The 21300-nt window shown below is 39.4% G+C and overlaps 2 protein-coding genes across 3 annotated transcripts; both read right to left on the bottom strand.

Moving 5' to 3' along the window:
• Positions 1 to 177: 177 nt before the first annotated feature.
• wbp1lb (WW domain binding protein 1-like b) lies at positions 178 to 16200 on the bottom strand. 2 transcript variants are annotated; one of them, XM_026359808.1, is made up of 4 exons: positions 15784 to 16200; positions 8143 to 8245; positions 6181 to 6342; positions 178 to 3647 (listed from the first exon to the last, which is right to left on the bottom strand). In XM_026359808.1, the coding sequence occupies exons 1-4, from the start codon at positions 15868 to 15870 to the stop codon at positions 2806 to 2808; spliced, it is 1194 nt and encodes a 397-aa protein (XP_026215593.1). In that variant the 5' UTR covers positions 15871 to 16200; the 3' UTR covers positions 178 to 2805. The 2 variants fall into 2 exon arrangements, with proteins under 2 accessions (XP_026215593.1, XP_026215594.1); XM_026359809.1 differs by lacking the exon at positions 15784 to 16200 and adding an exon at positions 10686 to 13419.
• A 336-nt stretch (positions 16201 to 16536) lies between these two features.
• poll (polymerase (DNA directed), lambda) lies at positions 16537 to 21205 on the bottom strand. The gene is made up of 9 exons (XM_026360717.1): positions 21142 to 21205; positions 20541 to 20684; positions 20085 to 20382; positions 19802 to 19919; positions 19284 to 19622; positions 18987 to 19160; positions 18273 to 18401; positions 17493 to 17661; positions 16537 to 17399 (listed from the first exon to the last, which is right to left on the bottom strand). Exons 2-9 carry the CDS (start codon positions 20653 to 20655, stop codon positions 17038 to 17040), a joined length of 1704 nt encoding a protein of 567 aa, XP_026216502.1. The 5' UTR covers positions 20656 to 20684; positions 21142 to 21205; the 3' UTR covers positions 16537 to 17037.
• Positions 21206 to 21300: the final 95 nt, after the last annotated feature.

Genomic DNA, 21300 nt, shown 5'->3' with positions numbered 1-21300 from the left:
GACAACAACAACAATAATAATAACAATAACAACAATAATAATAATGATAATAATAATAATAACAATAACAACGACAACAATAATAATAACAATAATAATAATAATAATAACAATAATAATAATAATGCAGGTGCAAGGACACTTCTCACTTATAAAAAAAGCCAGCCAGCAGTCAGCTTGGATTAAAATAGTATGTTTATTGAACATACGTCCGTCTTGATAGTTGTAATAAATGGCTTATGATCAGAACATTCAAAGAATATGTGCAAAACCACCTTACACACACTGGTGAAGAGAGAACAAGTGTCTTTGGCAAGATGCCCCTGATCCCGTTAACAAATCAACTAAGGTACTCTTCAAACAACTTCAGCAAAAGTCTCAGTTAAATCATTTCTCAACAGACAAAATAATACCCACATGAAAAACTCTGTCTGTAACAATAAAGCTAATGATTTCATATAAATGAAAGTAACTATTAGGCTCATAAATATTACAGAATGTTAAATGTTACAGAATAGTGTACTCGATTTGAAAATATAAAGTGGTTTTGAAATTGTATAGTTAAAATAATTTTAAATGATTCAGCTGATAGGGAAAATAGCTCATTTTTTGTAATATACTGTATGTACCACATTTACATTTTCTACATCACAAAACAAAACAATGTTTAGGCAATCATCTTATAGGTAATACATGTTACAGTGGAACAGTGTGGGAGACACCTTCTGTTAGACTGCTTAAGGGTAAATATTTATGAATCTGTCAGGCCAATGGCTTACATACAGTATTTGTGCTTTGCAGATATTGAAATGTGCACATTTTTGAGTGTGGTCCAAGGAAAGTCTGAAAAAAACATTTACTTGATACAAAAGGCATGCAGCTTCACTAGTCCCAGTTAATATCAGAGTGTGACTGACCAGAATATTTATTTAAAGCAACTCACTTTGCAAAAACATCTTCTTGTTATCAGTGTATCTTATATAGTACATTCATCATCAGTCAACATCTCCTGTAAAATTACAATGTTAAAGCTACTTAGAGCATTTCAAACTGATGAGTTTTCCAGAGAAGATACATTACTGAATCTGATACTCGAATTATTTCAATGCTTTTTCTATGTGGCCTTTGTTTTGTATCCACAGGGCAGCATTAAACACCGTTAGTTAATTTGTACTGGTCATCACATCCGCACATGCGCAGCCCCTTTGTTTATAATAGATGCTTAGATATTAAGAAGAACAGAGGACAACTATCAGACTGTTATTTTATTACTTTATCTGATCATTTGTTTCCGTTTCTTTGCTTCTGTTGTTTTGGTTTATTTTTTTATTCAAACTCTTCTCATTCCTCACTCGCCAAAGACATATCTTTTCCACTCACTAGGTCACAACAGTTTTGTTCTAAAGTTGCTCTGTTGTTTTAAATACTTATTACCATTTGTTCCGCAACTGTATCTTTATCTATAAAGTCATTAATCACCTTTTACAAAGTTGAGTAATGATGACTACTACCTCTTAAATCATGAGAACCCACTAAATGTTCCTCACTACAAGAAGCATTTTGTCTCTCACTCTGAAAAGCACACATGTAGAAAATTGGGTCATCTTTTGATAAAAAGTTTCAATAAAGAATACCAAAGCTGAACAATGTTGAAAGTTGTGCTTGTACAAAAACCCAGTATGAAGGATCTAAGTGTTTATGTTTACACTTTATAGCTGGTGAAGGTAGTAATAAAATGAAGTGACTGACATGAAAGTGAGGTCCAATGTTTCAGTTGTAATCTCTAGGAAACTAAATCTCTCCTTGGTGTTGGTACCTGCTTGAGCTTATCACCATCCAGCAAAATTCAGCATTCTTTTAGGGTAGGCGCTTAGTACAAACATTCATTAAACCAAGTATACAAAATGTATACACAAAGTGAATCTACTGCATTGCCTAACAATTCACAAATTTCTTACAGATACTGCAAGAAACTAATTGTGTACTGCAATTTAAGACTGGATTGATAAAAAGGCATTTTCTGTTTAGATTTTTATTTTTTTGGATTTTTCTTTCTTTAGGTAAAAGCTTAATTCCTAAAGATAAATGCATGTTGTGCAAAATAGGAACTGCTGACATGAACTTTTGTTAATGCACTTATACTCTATCACTAGTGGGGCAGATAGAGGGCAGCAAAAACAGACACAAGGCAGAGTGGGTTTAAAATCACTAAATAAGCACTTTTGAAGCATGGGTCTGATGGGATGTCCCACACAGTCTTGTTCTGGTGTCCCTGTACAGTATTGACTTGCATAAACATACACTGTCATAATTCCACATTGCACTCATCCAACATGTGCCTGTTGTGTGTGTGTTTATAAAGTAAGTTTTCTGCTTATAAAGGCTTTGCAGAAATGTTGCACCCAGTGAGAAGTGATGCATTCATCCTGGGCAATCAACAGCCTGACATCACAGCTTCAGCTATAAGGTCAAGTCTGACTGTGTCAGTAGCAGTAGCTGTCTTTGTATGAGAAGCAAATCTGAAGAACTGTCTGCTGTCACAGGCTGTTAAAGAGCTTCTACTGGCCAAATATAACCCAGAATACACAGGCCACTGTTCCAGTGTGGGGAGGAGCTGACATTCTCAACCTTTGGATCTGAATCATTTTTAGATTCCATTTCCTGCTCCCACAGCTGTTTTATCTAAGATGCACAAATTCATAAAAGTACTCACTTCATTTAGACATAAAACACGTGCTCAGATATCACGGCATATGTCTTGTGTCAAGTGCTCTTCGTCCCTCGGTGGTGAGGGTGTGCTAGCTTTCAGCCCTGCGGCTCAGTGCTGGTGCTGTGGTGCGACCCTTCCTGCTCGTTTATTGTGTGGAGGAGGAGGCACACAGGAGGTTGCAGTGAACTGCTGCCTATCTGAGGAGCCGGTTGAGGAGGTCCTGACGGTCCACGTGCAACCCGCCTTTCTAGCCCGCCCAGCACTTGCTCATCCTCCATGCTGAAGGAGGCTCGATGAACGCAGCTGTCGCAGAAGTCTCCCACCTCCTCCCTGTCGTCGTCATCGTTGTCCTCCTCCTGCTCATGTCCCTCACACCCCAGCAGACTCTCTAGCTCCCTTAACTCCTTACCATCCTGGCCTGTCCCTCCTGCTCCACTACAACCGCTGCTCCCACGTGTGCCGCACACACACACCTCAATCCCAGAGTCCCCTGTGAATCGCCTCCTCCTACCATTAGGGAGTCGATCTTTGTCCTCAGCACAACTCTCTGACAGATCCTTCAGCAGAGGATCCTTGCAGGACTCGTCCCCACTTATTTTCTCCTGGCAGCTCAGTCTGTCCTCATTAAGCCCACCTGACAGCAGTATCACACCTGAATTTTGGGGTGTCTGGATGGGTTTATTGTCGGGTTTCGGCCGAAAGCCTAAAGGAGAAGGTTGTGGCTCCTCAATGCTGGATCTGCAACACAGACTGTCAGAGACTGGGGCCACTGGAGTGTCCTGGATGGTTGGACAGTGTCCCTCCTGCTGCTCAGAAGCCACAGGACTAGAAGCCACCGAGGATGGGCCTGTGTGTAAGGCACTGTAGGGAGGGGGAGGAGTCGGTGGCCGGTTGACCACCTCTTCATAATCAGGCAAGAGGTAGTTTGGCAGAAACCCTGAAGAGAAAAACATAAAAAACAACTTTGAGTAGGAAACTCATAGTTTCCAAATGTAGGATAGTAGGCAGACTTCCTCTCCTATGGAACCAGCTCCTAGTTTAGGTTCAGTCGGCAGAAACGCTTTTAAGTTCAAATACTTTAAGACTAGGCTTAAAACCTTCCTTTTTAAAAAAGCTTATAGTTAGAGCTGGTTCAGGTGCCTCTGAACCATTATGTTGATATAGATTAGTCTGCTGGGGGACCTCCCTTGAGCCACTAAGCTCTCCTCTCACTATGTTATTAACTTTGTTTCGTTTAGTTGTGCTTCCTCCTCTCAATTATGTCTCCAGTGTGCACTTACTGGCCCTACCAACCTTTTTTTTTTGCCTGCAGTTCTCTCCACTTTCCACTCATCCCAACCGGCCAAGGCAGATGTCTGCCCACCCCGAACTTGGTTCTGGTAGAGGTGTGTTCTGTTAAAGGCAGTTTTTCCTCTTCCTCTCCACTGTCACCTAGGGTTTGCTCAAGTGAGATTGCTGGGTTTTCTATATAAATTATAGTTGTATTGTTATATATAATTATATATATAGTGCCTTGAAATGACTCTTGCTGTGATGTGATGCTATACAAATAAACTCAGTTGAACTGAACTGAATTGGCACTAATACAAATGTACACAACTGAACACACTTTGCATGGCAAAAAACTAACAATTACATAGATTTTTCTTACATAAATAGCTAATTCTTCCCCTATATATTTCATTAGATCTCAATGAACATCTTAGACCAAGTTTCATATAAAACTAGAGCAAAAGAGAAAAAAAAGACTTTCTGGGTCAACTCTGCTCTGCAGCACTGTGTGAGACAGAGTTGCAACACTGGCAAGGTACTCAGAGAGCAATACTGGCTGTTTCCTGAAAACTGGGGCATGCAAACAGGGAAGGCTCTGACGCCGTATAAAACCAGGGATGGATCTCAGAGTAAACGCTACATTTAAGTGAGGAGCCACTGCTCTGCCAGTTAGTAGTGTTTTATTCAGTTTTTCTGTTACATCAGTTTGTTGCAACAGCAAAACGTCTGAGAGCATATACTTAGAAAAGGTTTACATTTTCTTTCCAGACCTAATGTGTCAGACTGATACTAACAGAGATGGGGTCAATAATGGGGTAGAATTTCAAAGCTCTGTCCAACAGGTTTTATGTCAAATCTTTGTTTATATACATTATCAGTAGACATGCACTAGCTTACAATGAAGTTTTCACGGTATAATATACAGAATGCTTTTATATACATTTTATACCAGGACAATATATAATTATACACTGGCCGTCCAAAAAAAAAACTCACCACCTGGATTTAATTAAGCAAATAGGATAATTGCACAATTAATAAATAATTAATGATTATGTTTCAGCTGGTAACAAGTTATTCAACCCTAACTAATGCAGTGAGTAGTTGCTCATTTCCTAAACAACCATGTCGGAAAACATGTGGTCGAAAAAAATATGTTAATCTGTTTCAGAGGGTTGTTTTGGCATACATCAAGCAAAGAAAACATCTAATGGACACCTGCATAGAGAACCCAAATCCCCGCTGTGGCCTACCTCCAGTAGAGGCTCCTTAGACAATACCTTCTTAGGCTTACCTTGCACTTCGTAAGTCGCTTTGGATAAAAGTGTATGCCTATATGTAAATGTAAAGTAAGAGCATTTCCAAAACCTCAATGCGAAGAGAACTCAAGGGATTGGGACTAAACAGCTGTGTATCCTTAAGAAACCCACTGGTAGGTGAGGCTAATTGGAAAAAAAGAACTTCAATTTGCTAAAGAGCATAAAGATTGGACTGTGGAGCAATGGAAGGTCACGTGGTCTGATGAGTCCATATTTATACTGTGCCAGAGTGATGGGTGCATCAGGGAAAGAAGAGAGGCGGGTGAAGTGATGCACCCATCATGCCTTGTGTTTACTGTACAAGCCTGTAGGGGCAGTGCTATGATCTGGGGTTGATGCAATTGGTCAGGTCTAGGTTCAGCAACATTATGTGTCCAAAGAATGAGGTCAGCTGACTACCTGAATATAATGAATGACCAGGTCAATGGATCCAGGTCACTTATTTTTTTCTTCCCTGATGGCACAGGCATATTCCAAGATGCCAGGATTCATTGGGCTCAAATTGTAAAAGAGTGATTCAGGAAGCATGACACATAATTTTCACATTTGGATTGGCCACGACAGTCCAGACCTTAAGCCCATTGAGAATCTTTGAGATGTGCTGGAGAAGAGCGGTCTGACTCTGACATAATCAATACAAAATCTTCAGGAAAAATGAATGCAACTCTGAGGGGCAGTATATAATCCTTTGTGATTTGTCAATGAACAACAACTTTAAGATAGTAATAAAGATTAACATTAAAACAATATGGTCTCTTGTGAATACTTGCTATCAGCAAACGACAACTCATATAGATGTAAAAATTCCATGTAATATGAAAATGAAAACTTCGCACAGTGGGTGTGTGTTTGTGTTTATGTGCCAGTAGTATCTCTTACTGAAGTAGAAGGGCACAGAGGGGTAGTTGTGTGCTTCACGGTAAGCTATAAGGTTGATCTCATGCTGCCTTTGCTGCTGCTGCAGCCGATGTTTGGTGCGGCGATGGTGGCAAACACAGCAGCAGCTCAAAATGAAGATGATCGCCCACACCAACCAAAACCCTAAACAGGAACAACCAACACAAATATGTTGTATTTAGAGTAGAACATTAACAAAATTTATATAATATATATTTCTCTGGTTTGTATTTTTAGATAAAGTCAGATCAGGATAAATACAGAGCAGAAATTCAACATCCATACATCCATAATGTTTAACTATACTAGTTTGTGGTGATGTAACATAACACTCCTGCTGCTAACACAAATATAACACTGCAGATCAAATTCTGCCACCAACTGGTTTAGTGTAAAAGCAGGGAAACATTCACATGCCTGTACATTATCTGTATTGAATCATAAGTATGGCAGGCATGATGCATTTGATTTTTTTATTAAGCATTTTACAGTATATTACAGCATTTCATATTTCATGCCCTTCAACCATCAATGAGAAGCCCAAGTCTGTTCTCATCTCTATAACAAAGCGCTAACACATTTACTGTAACTCTTTCCCAATTCCTTCTCTGTGGAGCAACCCCATATCTGACACCACAGCTGGATCCCATGCTGAACCCAAAGTGCTCTGGTTACTCACCTTGGGAGATATTTGTTCTTATGTGTAAATGCTGAGTGTATTGCATTAATCCAACCTATCAGGAATATTTGTGGTAAAGACCGGAGTCATTTATTTTGATATGCTAAACAGAAATAAAATACATTCAGAGCAATCTCATTTGTAGATTGAATTTGTCTTTGATGTAAACAATGAAAACATCCCAGTGCTATGTGACGGTTTAAAAACATGTTTTTCCCTTATAGCATTAAGTCTTAATTGTCTACAATGGATTAATTTGCTTAACTACACTATCTAGAATCTAGCCTAAACAACAAAAACAAACACAGAGAGGCTGAGAGATGCCTCAGTTTATGTTTACTGTGCCTTTGAAATAAGTGAAACGTCAATACATGGGCACAAAAATTTGAGGAATTTCATTTCAAGAACTACAGGGCAGGGCGGTCCTGTGTCTCTGGGAAAAAAGAATGTAAACTATATAATATGGCACTAAGTAGGTAGCAACTCTGTAGTTCGATAGCTGCTTATGCTGCACAGGCAACTAGATATACAGGCATTACAACAATTGTTAGTTACAGCTTCTATGCCTCAACACAAACTTGTTTCAAACAGAATAAATTCTGAAAAAAGTTGACTTCTAAAAGTGAAGTTGTGTTCTTGATCAGATCATCAAAGAATAGCTAATGTAATATGAACCCATCTGAAGTCAGTCAAGTTGTTTATGTCTATGAACCCTCACCAATTGCAATCTATCAGGACAGCAGGACAGGACAAGGTCTGAACTACAGACACTCTGAATGTCTTACTAACCCAAATGTTAACATAGTGTGTGTTAATTACATGTTTGATATCTAATTTCCCAGCTTTACCACAACCTCCACAATCTCCTAGAAATTACTCATTTTTGAGACAGCCTTTAAACAATAAACAGAATGCAATACTAATGAACACACGTCCAATATGCTGAGCTAGACCAATATAGTTGGTCAATGTAGGTGAAGTTAGGCCCCTAATGAAAATGTATTATGTCCACTCCCAGATGATTTTAATAAGGACTAGACCCCTCCCTGCCTCACACCACCCCCTTTTTCTTTTATTGCAGATTAGTGTGTTCTGCTTAAATATATATATTATCACCTCATTTATATAAGATAATTCCAAAAATGTATGCTGTTATCTCAAAATTCCTGTCTCACACTCTATAGATAATAGTACCTTTAATGTTTTTACAGAGAGTGAGGATTCGAAGCACTAAAGAAAAGAATTATGAAAAACTGGATACTTACACCAGAGCTCATAGTAGTAACTGCAGCACTGTGTCTCTCCACAGCAGTGTCCTGACTCGCAGATGTAAGTCTGGTTGTTAACGCCTTCACAGTGCAGTAGGCTCTGCAACACAAATGTCATATCAACATCTCAGCCTAAAAACAACATCTTGATGAATCAAGATTATTATTATTATTATTATTATTTACAACAATGCTTTTCCTTGTCATACCTTCTATAAAGGCAGACACCTGTGGGTTATTTAAGGATTCCTGAAGCTAGTTGATCACAGTAGCAAAAAGAAAAGTTTTATTTATTTATTTTTTAAATCAAAGTGTTGTCCCACAGTTTTATGTACATATGGTATGAAGCGCTGCTCAAAAAAATTAAAGGAGTGCTTTAAAAACACATCAGATTTCAATGGGGGAAAAATCATGCTAGATATTTATACTGATATGGATTGGGTGATGTGTTAGGTACAAAAGGATGCCTCATCGTTTGACAGAAAATAAAATTATCAACCTACAGAGGGCTGAATTCAAAGACACCCTGAAAATCAAAGTGGAAAAATGATGCAGCAGATTAGTCCATTTTGAAATTTCATTCTGAAATTTCATTCCAGCAACTCAAAATGGTACTCAGTACTTCGTATGGCCCGCACGTGCATGTATGCATGCCTGACAACATCGGGATATGCTCCTAATGAGATGATGAATGATTTCCAGGGGTATCTCCTCCCAGATCAATAGAATCCATTCCTTCATCCTCCAGGAACTGCCAGCATACTCTCACCACATGAGGCTGGGCATTGTTGTCACCAGAAGCAACCCAAGACCCACAGCACCAGTGTAGTCCAAGGATGTTACCCCCCGATATCTAATGGCACTCAGGGTTCTGTTATCTAGCCTGTAGAGGTCTCTGCATCCCTTCATTGATATGCCTCCCTAGGCCATCACTGACCCACCATCAAATCGGTGGGTCAGTAATGGTCTGGTAATGCTAAATGATGTAATAGGCAGCATAAAATTCTGCACAGCTTTTCCAGACCTTTCATATGTCTATCACGTGTTCGGGTTGAACCTGCTGTCATCTGTGAAAAGCACAGGGGCCCAGTGGCAGACCTGTCAATTCTAGGGTTCTATGGCAAATGCCCATTGAATCCCCACAGTGCCAGGCAGTGAGCACAAGGCCCACAAGAGGACGTCTCAGGCCATCCTCATGAAGTCTGTTTCTGATTGTTTGGTTAGAGACATTCACACCAATGGCCTGCTGGAGGTCATTTTGTAGGGCTCTGAAAGTGCTCATCCTGTTGCAGTAGCTCCTTGCACAGAAAAAGCAGATACTGGCCCTATCCAGCTCTGCTAGAGTAACTGCCTGTCTCCTGGAATCTTCTCTGTGCTCTTGAGACTATGCTGGGACACAGAAAACTTTCTGACCATGGCACGTATTGATTTGCCCTCCTGGAGGAGTTGGACTGCCTGTTCAACCTCTGTAGGGTCCAGGTGTCGCCTCATGTTACTAGTAGTGACACTGATCCTAGCCAAATGCAAAATTAGTGAAAGAACTGTCAGAAAAGACAAGGAGGGAAAAAATGTCAGTGGTGTCCACCTGTAAAACCATTCTTGTTTTGGGGGTCGTCTCATTGTTGCCCCTCTAGTTATTTTTATTAATTAGACGAGATTAATATCCCAGAAGTTTACCTGATTTGATGCAAAACTCTGATTAAAAAGTTTAATTTAATTTAATTAAAGTTTAATTTTTGAGCAGTGTATATAGATAAAGTGGTGAAAAGGGAGTCAATTCAAATAGTCTGTGTTAGTTTAACACAACAACTATAAAAACAGATTCACCTAAAGATTAGTATATAATAATGCCTGTGTACATTGTGTAATACAGAATTATCAAACTGCAATTTTTGTCACGCTTAACCCTGATCTTTGACTTGAAATATAAATATAATGAAAACACTGCAGAAATCTAGTTGCCAACTTTTATACTTAGCTTTGGATCTAGATTTAACTAGTCCAAACCACTTGTGCTGTTAAGCTGCTAGAATTTCATCAGTGCTAAAGGCTCATATCAAGTGCAATTTTTGAATTGCAGCCAGCAGAAAACCACTCAGTATGTTGCTCAAGATGTGATACACAGTTTCACCTTAAACCCTGAGTTGAGGTCTGATCAGAAAATGTTCAGAAGGTGCAAAGAAGCTGTTCGGCACAGTCCACTATCATCCACACTGAACTGATCTGTCTCCCCTTCAACAGTCTGTTATATGCTTTAACTGTTAATATGGCAAAGTAGCAAAGTGGTCAAAAGTTAACCTTATTAAGCACATTACTAAGATACATCATACTGGTGAAAAGTCGAGTTGTGAAAAAGACAGGAGTTAGACAATAATAAGATAAGATAAAGGACAAAAGACAAGGCAGAACTGTAATCAAAATTCTCTTGTGAGAAAGGTGTATGCTTTTTCCTGGAAGATCCCATTCATGCTTTCTTCTAGATTAGCTTAATGATTAGCCAAAGTTCTACATAAAGACACTTATCCGTCTCTTTAGATTACCAGTGCAGGTCCAAGATTGAGAGGCATGGTGATGCAGGGTCGAGAAATCCCAGACAAGTCCCCTTTACCTCTTGAGTAATTATCTCATAGAAGAAAAAAATTTAAACAGCTCTCAGACCTACTCTCACTCTCTCTCTCTCTCTCTCGCTCCCTGTCCACCCTACCCACCCACATACACAAAAACACACTCCCTCGCCCCACTCCAGACCCAAACAGTAGACAAAGATTGCTCTACGGAAATTTCCAAGCAGCAGCAGCGGCGGCGGCGGCCGAGAGTGAGCTCCTAGCTTTGCCCTAGCTCTGTGATAATAAGACATATGCAGCGCTACGAGGTGTGTGCAAAACCTGAGGCAGGAACAGAGCGCTGGAAAAGCCAGACGCCGAGCAGTAACACGGGAATGATTTGTCACAAATGACACGCCAGAGCAGCACAAAGCAAACTGCTGACGTTAACAGTGGCCACAACCTCGGACCTGACAGATTAATCATTTCTCATCAGCTGTTTTAGCTTTATCAACATGACATTTTTTTAAACTGCGTCTGAACATGGAGAGAGAGAGAGAGAGAGATCTCATTCTCTGTAATAAACACAATGAACACGATGTTCTGTTCCCCCGTGTAGTCTCTGATAAGTTCAGCTGTTTTCACTGACTATTCTACACCGTATGTTCTCTACTTGGCAGGATGGGCCATTTTTGCAATTCGATACAGATATCCATCTACAGTAGTTTGTTTGGGTCTTTGGCCCTAGCTGCATAAATATAGCCATGTACTTGAAGGAGCTTGGTATTTCGTAAACAGGCCTTCATACAGAAAAAGTGTCCAATCTATGTAATCCCTAATATGTACGTGACACCACTAAACTAATTTGTGCTGTTGGAAAAGTGAGGTGACAGCATGTCGAGAAGACGAATCTGAAAAACATCTAGGTCAACTGAGATCATCCCCAATTGTTTGTTTCTTTACTTACAGACAGCGAGTGAAGAATCTGGACACACAAGATTCCTCTGTCTCCCATCCAAACAAGCGACAATGAAACAATCCAACTCTCTCATGCTATACTGCCGGATTAAAGGCGGTTTTGGTTACTGTCCCAGACGTGGTTGCTACATTAGAAAATAATCAACCTTAATAATGAGAAGCTGTTGAAATGAGCAGAAAATGAGAGCAGTTCCAAAATCCCCTGGTGACTGCCCAATACTGTTGCTGGAGATAAGTGGCTACTGTTATTAGTTAATTCTTGACTGCACAGTCTCAGTTGATCCACTTAGCACGGGCCTTTACGACTTGGCGAGTTAGCTGATGCTCATAAAGGTCTCGCTGACCTCTTATTAATCCTGTCCTTCAACAAAGAAAGGCGTTCTTTCATAGTCATCAAGGTTGAGAGGAAAGCATTTGTAGCAAGTGTTAACACCATATATCCCTACAATGAAAGTCTTCCAAAGAAAAACAGCTGAGGGGCACAGTTTAACTTTGTGAATTCATGAATGCATGAACTGTTTAACATAGCAGAGCATTTAGAAGATCAAAATCCTGAATATTTATCCTGCAAAAATGGAGCCAGATGCACACTGAATATTGGACTTCAATTCATCACGTGGATACTAAATTCTGTTTCAGTGCTGCTGTGTATTTGCTGAATTGTGAGAAAATGACAGACAATTTTTCCATGTCAGCTTTAGAGGTGATGCAACTTGTTTAGCCGGTTTACAATTGCACAGTGCAAAAATAGAAACAGTTTTTTTGGTCACTTGTGTAACAGAAGCAAATTAGTGTCTGTCAAATCAGTATGTAATAGTGAGTTAGTTTCATGATGAGCTGACCTCATCCAATAACAATTGTTGTAATCGCTGAATACAGAGTTCACCTCCACCCTGATGGTGTACAGAGCTAAAACGGTGAAAACAGAGTTACTGTTCAAATACTTATGGACCTAGCTGTATAATAAATACAAGGAGACATCACTCCACATCATAATCTCTTCTGTCATCCAGCCACTCCACAACGCTGAAGAGCCCATCAAAATCATACATATCATAGTTTAACTTAATCTCCAGTGATAGTGGTGTATGTTTAGTCTTTAGCCTAGCCTGGCTACACGTGCCATGTTTCCAGGTTCTGTCATACTGTCTGAGCTACAACATTGGGGCTTGTGAAGCATAGCAGACTTGGGCCTCGTTCAAACAGACTCTCTCTAGGTGTGGAAAAACACCAACCTCCTCATTCATTTCAATGGACGATTATGTTCAACGACAGAGACTCTGACACACGAGTTTGGTGTTTTAGGTAGTTTGTACCATATCGGTGTAATTTGTTTTATCAGTCTGCATGTTTGTGTGTTGCCAGTGCAAAACCAACAATCTGCTTCCTGCTTCATATAGATGTAAATGTCTGAATCAATTATTAACAAACAACAATTGGCCAAATTTTACAGTCTTATATACAAAGCTATAGCATTCATTCTGACTAGAGGCTCCATGTATGTGATCTTTTTTCAAACATTAGCGCTATGATGTAGGTGCTAACTCATACCATACTCATAATAATCCTAATATGCAGCGACAAGTGAACCATAATCACAACAAACAATATAGCTGATTCTATTCTCTCTGACTCTTTAGTTAAACTCTACTGTAGCTCTGGATCAAATAATATCACTATGCTCTCCATAACCTAATCAAGATGGATTTCAACAAAACTACATGTTTCGCTGACTCAATGCAAACAGAGTGACAAACAATAATGAAAGTAAAAAAAAGCCTGTATGTTTTATACTGAATCCAAACAAATGATATTTGAATATTAATGCTAAATATTATGTTGAGCTTGGCATGTAATTATACAGATAGAATAACAGTGTACAGAATTAGTGACTTTTGTAATACTATGTAACCTAATACGTTGTATCAGTGTGATAAGTGATCAGGATGTGAGTAAAACTTACATCTCTAATCTAAACACTATCTGTGAATCCCTGGTACGAGTGTTGCAGCAGAGAGGGTGTTCTTCACTGCTGAGGACATGGTCACAGCACAGTCAAACATGCTGACTCCTGGACATAAAGGCAAACTTCTGTTCATACAAAAGAACCCTCAGCACAGCAGCTATTACCACTAAATGTCACTTTAAGTTTAAAAAGCCATAAATGTGTGTTGCACAGTTTTGGATTTTGAAAGCAATTCACATGTAAATCTAGCAGTTTGTGTTTATTTTACACAAACTGTTATTTATATTTTACACTGCTGTAAAACTGTACCAAGTATGGTATGGCTAATGATAATTTATTTTCTATTTGAATTGCTACATGAATATCTAACTTTGCTTAGCTAGTGACAAGTATACTTCTTTTATCATGTTTCTTATTGTAATTCAATATGAGGTTCTCGCACCTATTCTTTTACACCAGCTCTCCTTTAAGTAACATTACGTAAATGCTTACAAGTATGCAGCATCGTAACTCCATGCTTAATGCACACATACATGCACTGATAAACACATTCAGAGTCAGCATGTGATACTGCATGTGATAACAATAAGTATGGAGTTTGTTCCCCAGAAAAAGAAGGAAACCCTGACACCGAACTTAGTCCATTAGTTATTGTTCTTCAAGACCTGAGGAACTTTAAACTCAAATCCCCTGAGAGATATTTTCACACATCACTTACTGATAAAACAAAGAGGGTGCTACCCTGTTTGTAAGCACTGATCAAGCTCTGATATGGACACTAGCTGAAATGTTACTTCAAACAAAAAAATTTGCAAAGCAATGGTTAAAATGTTGTAATGTGACCTACGAATTACCTTTTGAACTTTTCAGTTAACAGCAAATAGAAGCAGGCAGGATGCCAATAATGTTAATGTTAAATGTAGAATCTGAAGATATTTTGTATCAGATCATTTCAATTCTAGCACATGGAGAAATAGTTCATGGTCCGTTATGTGTCTGTCTGTACAGCAACAAGGCAAACTATATGTTCTTACTGCATACCTTATCTCAGGCAACTGTGAGCAAATAATTCTTAAAACAACATACAACTAAATATGCTGTATGAATTATATTGACTGTATGAACAGTCATATCCCTCAAGAATAAATCGAATAAATAAATTGAAATGTCAGAAAGAAACAGCTCTGGGGATAATGACCAGTATCATTAATCCACCCACTCAAAACAAAGCAATCTGAATTAGTGAAACCACAGCATGTAACGGAAATATGTAGCATCAAATTCAGAATATTGAGAAAAAATACATATGTGCAGTGATTTTTTGAGAATGGAGATGAGGTAACAATGAATGTACTCAAACTGAAACAGTGACTTGAACAGTGATTTACAAATAATTGATTGTACTGTAGATTGAAGTGCAGATCAATTTAAAATAAACAATAAAAAAAATACATAAGAAATTCGTTTGAGTACGTTTGGGACCACTACAGCATCGTATCATGTATCACCACTCATCTGTGGAGCCAGCTACCTGGTGACAGCATCTTCTGGTAAATTAAAGTAATGTTATATTAACAATACCATTTCATATTAGACTGCTGCCTTGTTGTGTGTTTGCTTACTGATCTACCTGCATATTTAGAAAGCTAACAGCTAAGCAGTTCTTTGACAAGCTTGCATAACGTTTGACTTATGAAACTAAATCTGATTCTATTATCTTGACGGCGACTGAGGTAATTCTGATAGGGAGGCAAAAATAACTACGAAACTCGTGAAATGTTACCACACATCTATCATACCTAAAGACATGTTTGTTTAGATGGACTCACTTGTAGCTAAAATGTCAACCATCTCTACCGTAAACACAGCAGAGCGAGGCCCTGGCTCCCTTTACTTTAGCAGGGCTAGCTCTGTTAGCTATCACAGCCAGCAGCTGAACTTGGCAACTATGCTCTTATGTTTCTTGACAGCGCAGCACAAGTTAAGGTAAGGTGGTATCTAACGCCAACAAATACACTAAGATAACACAACTGTTGGCCTTTTGTTTAATAAGCTAATAAAAGCCTGGTTGGGCAGTTTGCTAAGTTAGCCGCGTACCTAGCTAGCTAACAGCCGAGTGAGAGAGCCTTGTTTTTGACGGCTCAGTCTTACCCTGTCTGCTGCGGACTCGGTGGGGATGACAGAGCCAACAGCGTGCAAAAACAATCCCATTTTAAGGGCCGAACAAACGCCTCTCATTCCTCCGATAAGTGGATACAGCTATGGCAAAACATACGGATGAGAAAAAAAAAAAAACTGTCGTTCACAAACTGTTTCCAAATATCTCAACTACTTCTCGGCCCCTGTCGCGCTGAGAGGCCGCTGCATGCGCCGCCTCCTCTGCGTACTGGACATTTCAACGAGGCACGGAGCTGGCGGAGCTGGCGCAACTGGTGCCGCTGCCTGATACAGCGGTTACACAAGCCGTTCCCCCAGCACGGACACTCTGCCTCGGTCTGCTGGATGTGGCGTGGTCACCTCGACCCGATCCATGTGCGCAACGTGATGGGCGTTGAGTTGCGTGGATCGCCACTGGTTTCGCGGACTGACCCGCGATTGGACAGATCGGAAAACTTGGAGGAGTCTGACCAATCGCTGATCGGTGCGTCTGTCGGGTCCCTCTTTTGTGGTTTAGGGGACACATAAGTAGAATCCAGTGATGTCCTTCCCAAGTAGCCTGTCTGAAAACATCTTCACTGTTACCCACCTTTATTGCGTCATATTCATTGAATTCATAACTAACCAGCTCATAATGTAAATATAACTGTATTCAAAAGAAAACACATTTAAATGGTAAACTGATTCAATACTGAAACAATTCTGAAAACCTAAAGAAGACAAACAAGGAGATCCACTATTACCCTTCAATGTTTTATTATTACTCATTAAAATAACCTCCATAAAATGTACAGTATCAAGAATTTCCTATATTAAAATAACCTCAAGGGCTAGATTGCTCAAACTTAGAAAACACATATTTTTCCAATTACCTCTAGAGTTATCAACGCCAGGTGAACAGTTTAGGATTTATGCATTGAGATAAAATTTTAGTGTATTCATTGAGTTGTAAAAGAGTAACAGCAAAAGTATCAAACATAAACGTTTTAAAACCTCACCACATACAACTTAAACTATCTGTTGGGACTGTGAAAACTAGAAGTAATGAAGACAATATGTTGTTTCTGAGATTTTAGTGACCCAACTCTTTAATTTATAGCAGAAAATTCGAAAGTCAAACAGGGATCTTACATGATTTGCGAAGCAGTAATAAATAATTTAAATATAGTGTTTCAGAATATCCTTTGTCAACATTCTTCGTCATCCTTGAATCTTGAATCTACTTAAGGCATTCTGAATGGCAAATTATTACCAGTCCCTTTCATGAGGTTGTCTGTATGGTATGCCTAAAAGAATAAAAACATCCTTCTCTGTAGGTGTAGCAAGTGGAGTGCCGCCATACACCTTCAGGGTGCCCTGACGCACCACATCTTTGTTCAGTGAATGCTCGGATAAGCTCATATTTTTAGTTTTTGCCATGGCTCTCATTGAGCGGTTAAAGTGTGCTGACCCTGTAAAATACATGAGAGCACAGGCAAACTCATTGTAGGGCACTATGATGATGTCCAATCTGCGATGTCTCTGGTTGGGTCCTGACAAGCAGCACACACCCATGTATTTCTTCTGTTCTCCATTGTCCTCCTGGCTTACCAGGTCATCTGTCAAAAACCCTTAAAAAACAAACAAAACAATTATTCCAATTTGTGTGACACAAACCTACAAACAGGCCACAAGATAATTCCTTCCAAACTGATGGAGCTTACCATTGTCATGGAGGCTTAGGAGCAATTTGCTGAAAACGCCCTTGTGGGACTGGCCATCAGGGTGAGTTATAAGTACGTCAACATCCCCACATGTGGCCTTTCCTCGACGGTATGAGCCACATGCCATCACCACCAGGCCTGAGTCTATGGCATGAGCAGCATTCCTCACCTGCACAAAACCAGAAGGAATAACATAAAATAGAGGTTGTCATATAGCCTTGAGTTATTTTGTATGTTTTAGTTTTTTAAAGTTTCCCCTGTAGTGGCAAACATGTAACCTTTTACGTATTCCTCGCAAAATACTGGGAGAAAGTCATGCGAAAGCATCACATATTATTTTGACAAGCCTGAGGGAGTACACATGCTAAAGTCATCTATTTCATGTGTACTTTGTATCTGGCATCTTTGAAGGAAAAGAGAAAATCCAAGTAATCCTATCTGAAACAACTAGCGTTGTATTCAACACTATGGTATCTGGCTAACTTACGATGCAGCAGCTTTCAAGAGTACGTTTTCCCCTTCGGGATGCTCTACTTTGTGAAAATCTAAGAATCTGTCAGAGTCTGGTTTTGCCATTATCAAGCGGTCAAATTGGGCTGACACAGACTTTTTCCTACTTCGAGCCATCTCTACTTCCAAACTTCTGAGGTTTATAGAGGAGCCTTTCAGATGCATATTCATGTCTGTGTAAACTGACTAAACATACTGAAGTGGTAAAAGGTGCAAACAAGCTTCACACAATAATAAATACAGGAGTTGAGACAAATGAAAATGCATTACCACTTTCTCTATGGCTGCTGCTTCCCCTCTGGGCATTCTGTCCAGAAAGTCTTCGTAGTACTTTAGTCCTATTTTCTGTGTGTTGCTCAGATGGGCTTTTGTGCGGATGTCCTCCAAAGTGCGAAATCCCTGATAGACAAAGAACATTGAACAAAATTTCTGCATTTGTTTAGGGAAACAACTAAGAATTAATTTCCCAACCAATAATGTATGCTGTGGATTTTCTTGATTGTTTTTAGAAAGAAAAGGCATCACAATTTTCAACAGCCAAGGCACATGTCATTAGACACCTTGTTGTGTTCAAATGACACATTAAAATGCAAAGATTTTTAATTTAGATAACAAAATGTTTGCATTTCTGCAACATAGAAGATACAAGCAATATTAATATCCTGGCAATAATCGGGTGTTTATCAACAAGATTCTAATCCACAGAGACAATCGGGACCATATTTCTATTATCTAATATATCTTTTTCTGCAAGTAAATATCCAGTCACAGTCTCATAATTGAACATAAGAGCAATTTAACTGGAATAGAACTAACCCAAGAGTCTTGTTGCAAAAGAAGTGCAATAACAGAGACAATACAGGCAACTGTTGTCCAATAAGACACCCTATCAGCCCCCAGGTGAGATCTCTGTTATCCTTCAACTTCAAGGGTGATACAAATTTATATTTAAATTTGTGTTTGGTGTGTGTGTGCATACCTTACCTGTTGGTACCATAGCTGTGCAGTCTTACTCCCAGCACCCCAGATGTTAGTGAAAAGCTCCAGTACTGGCACATCTTCCCCAATGTAATCAAGCTTCCGGAGATGACCACTCTCCATAATCTCATCTATTTTGTCTGCCATGCGTTTTCCAATTCCTGGGATCTGACAAGCCTCCTGACACAAATTTTTTAAACGTTCTGATTAAAAAAAAGAATTTATACTGAGTAATCTCTGTATAGTGTTCCAAAAAAATCTGTACATTTTATAACTGTATAATATCAAAAGCATCTGCATTACCTGGTATGAAGTTATAGGCTTGTGGTAACTCTTCAACGCGTTGACAGCCTTGGAGTAGCTTAGCGCCCTCCACTTGTCTCCCTGGTGTGTGTAGGCCTTGGCCAGCACTTCTAGTTTGTCTGTTATGTGCTTGTTGAAGTTATGACTTTTGGACTGAGAGGACTGGGCGCAGACCCACTTCCCTGGGACCGCCTTCTGGGCTGCAGAGTCTGGATTGGGATCTAGACTGGTGCCAGGAGTTTCCTCTTCAGGGTGATGGCCAGTGATGAGAGCTTCCAGGTCACTCTGAGAGACGCCTTCATCTTCCCCTCGTACTTCTTCTTTGTTGTCTGATATTGCCTAAGAGTAGAATGTGATGTAAAACTATGACACAAAACCAAAAAACAAAGGCTTGTTGTTTTAATGTGTTCAGAGTCTAGTTTTTGGCTGCACCCACTAATTATTGACCCAATGGCTGGTAAACTAGATCAGTGATGTTGAACACTGAACAGTTTTCTTTACATGGCCTGGCAACTTACCATGTCTATGGTCTCTTTTTGCTTGGTTTGAGGAGACGGCTCTGATGTAGCAGGTAATGCAGCAGTCTTGACATTCAGCAGCTCTTCATTAATATTGTCATGTTGTGTTTCAGAGATCCTAAATTAAAAGATGTAAAAGATCAAAATCACTCACTAAAAGTGGAGGGCAGTGTGCTGACAACTACCTGGCCAATTTAATACAGCTGTTGAGACAAATGAAACACTCATATTGTTAAAATATAGCTGAAATTTACAGCTCGAAATATATAGCTATGTAATTTACCTTGTGGATGAAATAAGGCTGTAACTGGATACATCCAGGAGTTGTTTCTCACTGATGCACAAGCTCAACCAAGTGCACTTCACTAATTGGACTGCCGAGGGCATACTATCCACTTTCAGTAGTCGCAGAGCCCTGTCACTGTCCATGTTGTCATCCACAACAACATGAGTGACACCAGGATGCAGTGAACTCTCCGTCTGTCCTCCATTCTGCTGGATTTGTCTTTGGAATATTTGGCATCTGGCATTTCCTATTCCAGCAGGAAGGATGTACACCGTTACACCATTAAAAGTGTTTCCTGTGGCAGACAACAGAAATAGGTTATAATGAGTAAATATGTTACACTGTTTGTCTGACACTTTAGTATTAACAGTACTGATCTACATCACTAGTACATCTTTATCTCTACCTTCAATACTTTCCACTCATTTTCTCACATGCACAAAGAATATTAACCTGTGACAACACATTCATCAGGTTTCTTCTTCAGTGGAGGTGCATCTTTTCCCTGTAGCACTTTGGCCCTTTTAACTTTGGGGAAAGCTTTCATGATCCCGTGACGAGGCTCCATCTCGTCTGTTACAGAGGGGCTGCAGCAGCCTTTGACCCAACACAGAATGACAAAGTTATTTGTTTTTTGACATGTAAGATTAAAGCTCAATTGTATTTTAGAGAGTACATATTACTATATATTACATATATATATATACATATACATATTTACATTACATATACTACATATATTTGGATACAGAAATAATAAAAAACGTAAACAGTTTCGGCATGTAAACAGATATATCCAGGATCTGACACAGCAGGTAATCATACCTCGTTGGAGAAATCAATGTTTTCACAGTGTAATGTTAGTTAGCTAGCGTTAGCTACTTTTTGCTTGTACTATGTTTAGAGACATCACTCGGTGATTCAGCTACACTGTTTCAAAAACATTTTTTACTCAATATATAAACAAGCACACAACAATTTCCAGCATACCCAAGTATAACTTCACATATGAAGCAGAGAGCTCCTAAACTGTAGTTTAAATGTTAGCTCTTACCCCTGTTCAGATGGAACCATACGAAGCGTTACACAACCCCCAAAAGACGCACAACATTCAAATGTTTCACTTCCGGGTCAATTAATCTTTTGGGTTTTCATTAACATTGTATCTAGATTATACCGCAAACCTAAATATCACCTTGGAGTTGTATTGATT

The sequence above is a fragment of the Anabas testudineus genome, chromosome 1 (assembly GCF_900324465.2).
Source record: "Anabas testudineus chromosome 1, fAnaTes1.2, whole genome shotgun sequence".
In the NCBI taxonomy this organism is placed as follows: domain Eukaryota; kingdom Metazoa; phylum Chordata; class Actinopteri; order Anabantiformes; family Anabantidae; genus Anabas; species Anabas testudineus.
This window is presented reverse-complemented; position numbering and strand designations above follow the sequence as displayed.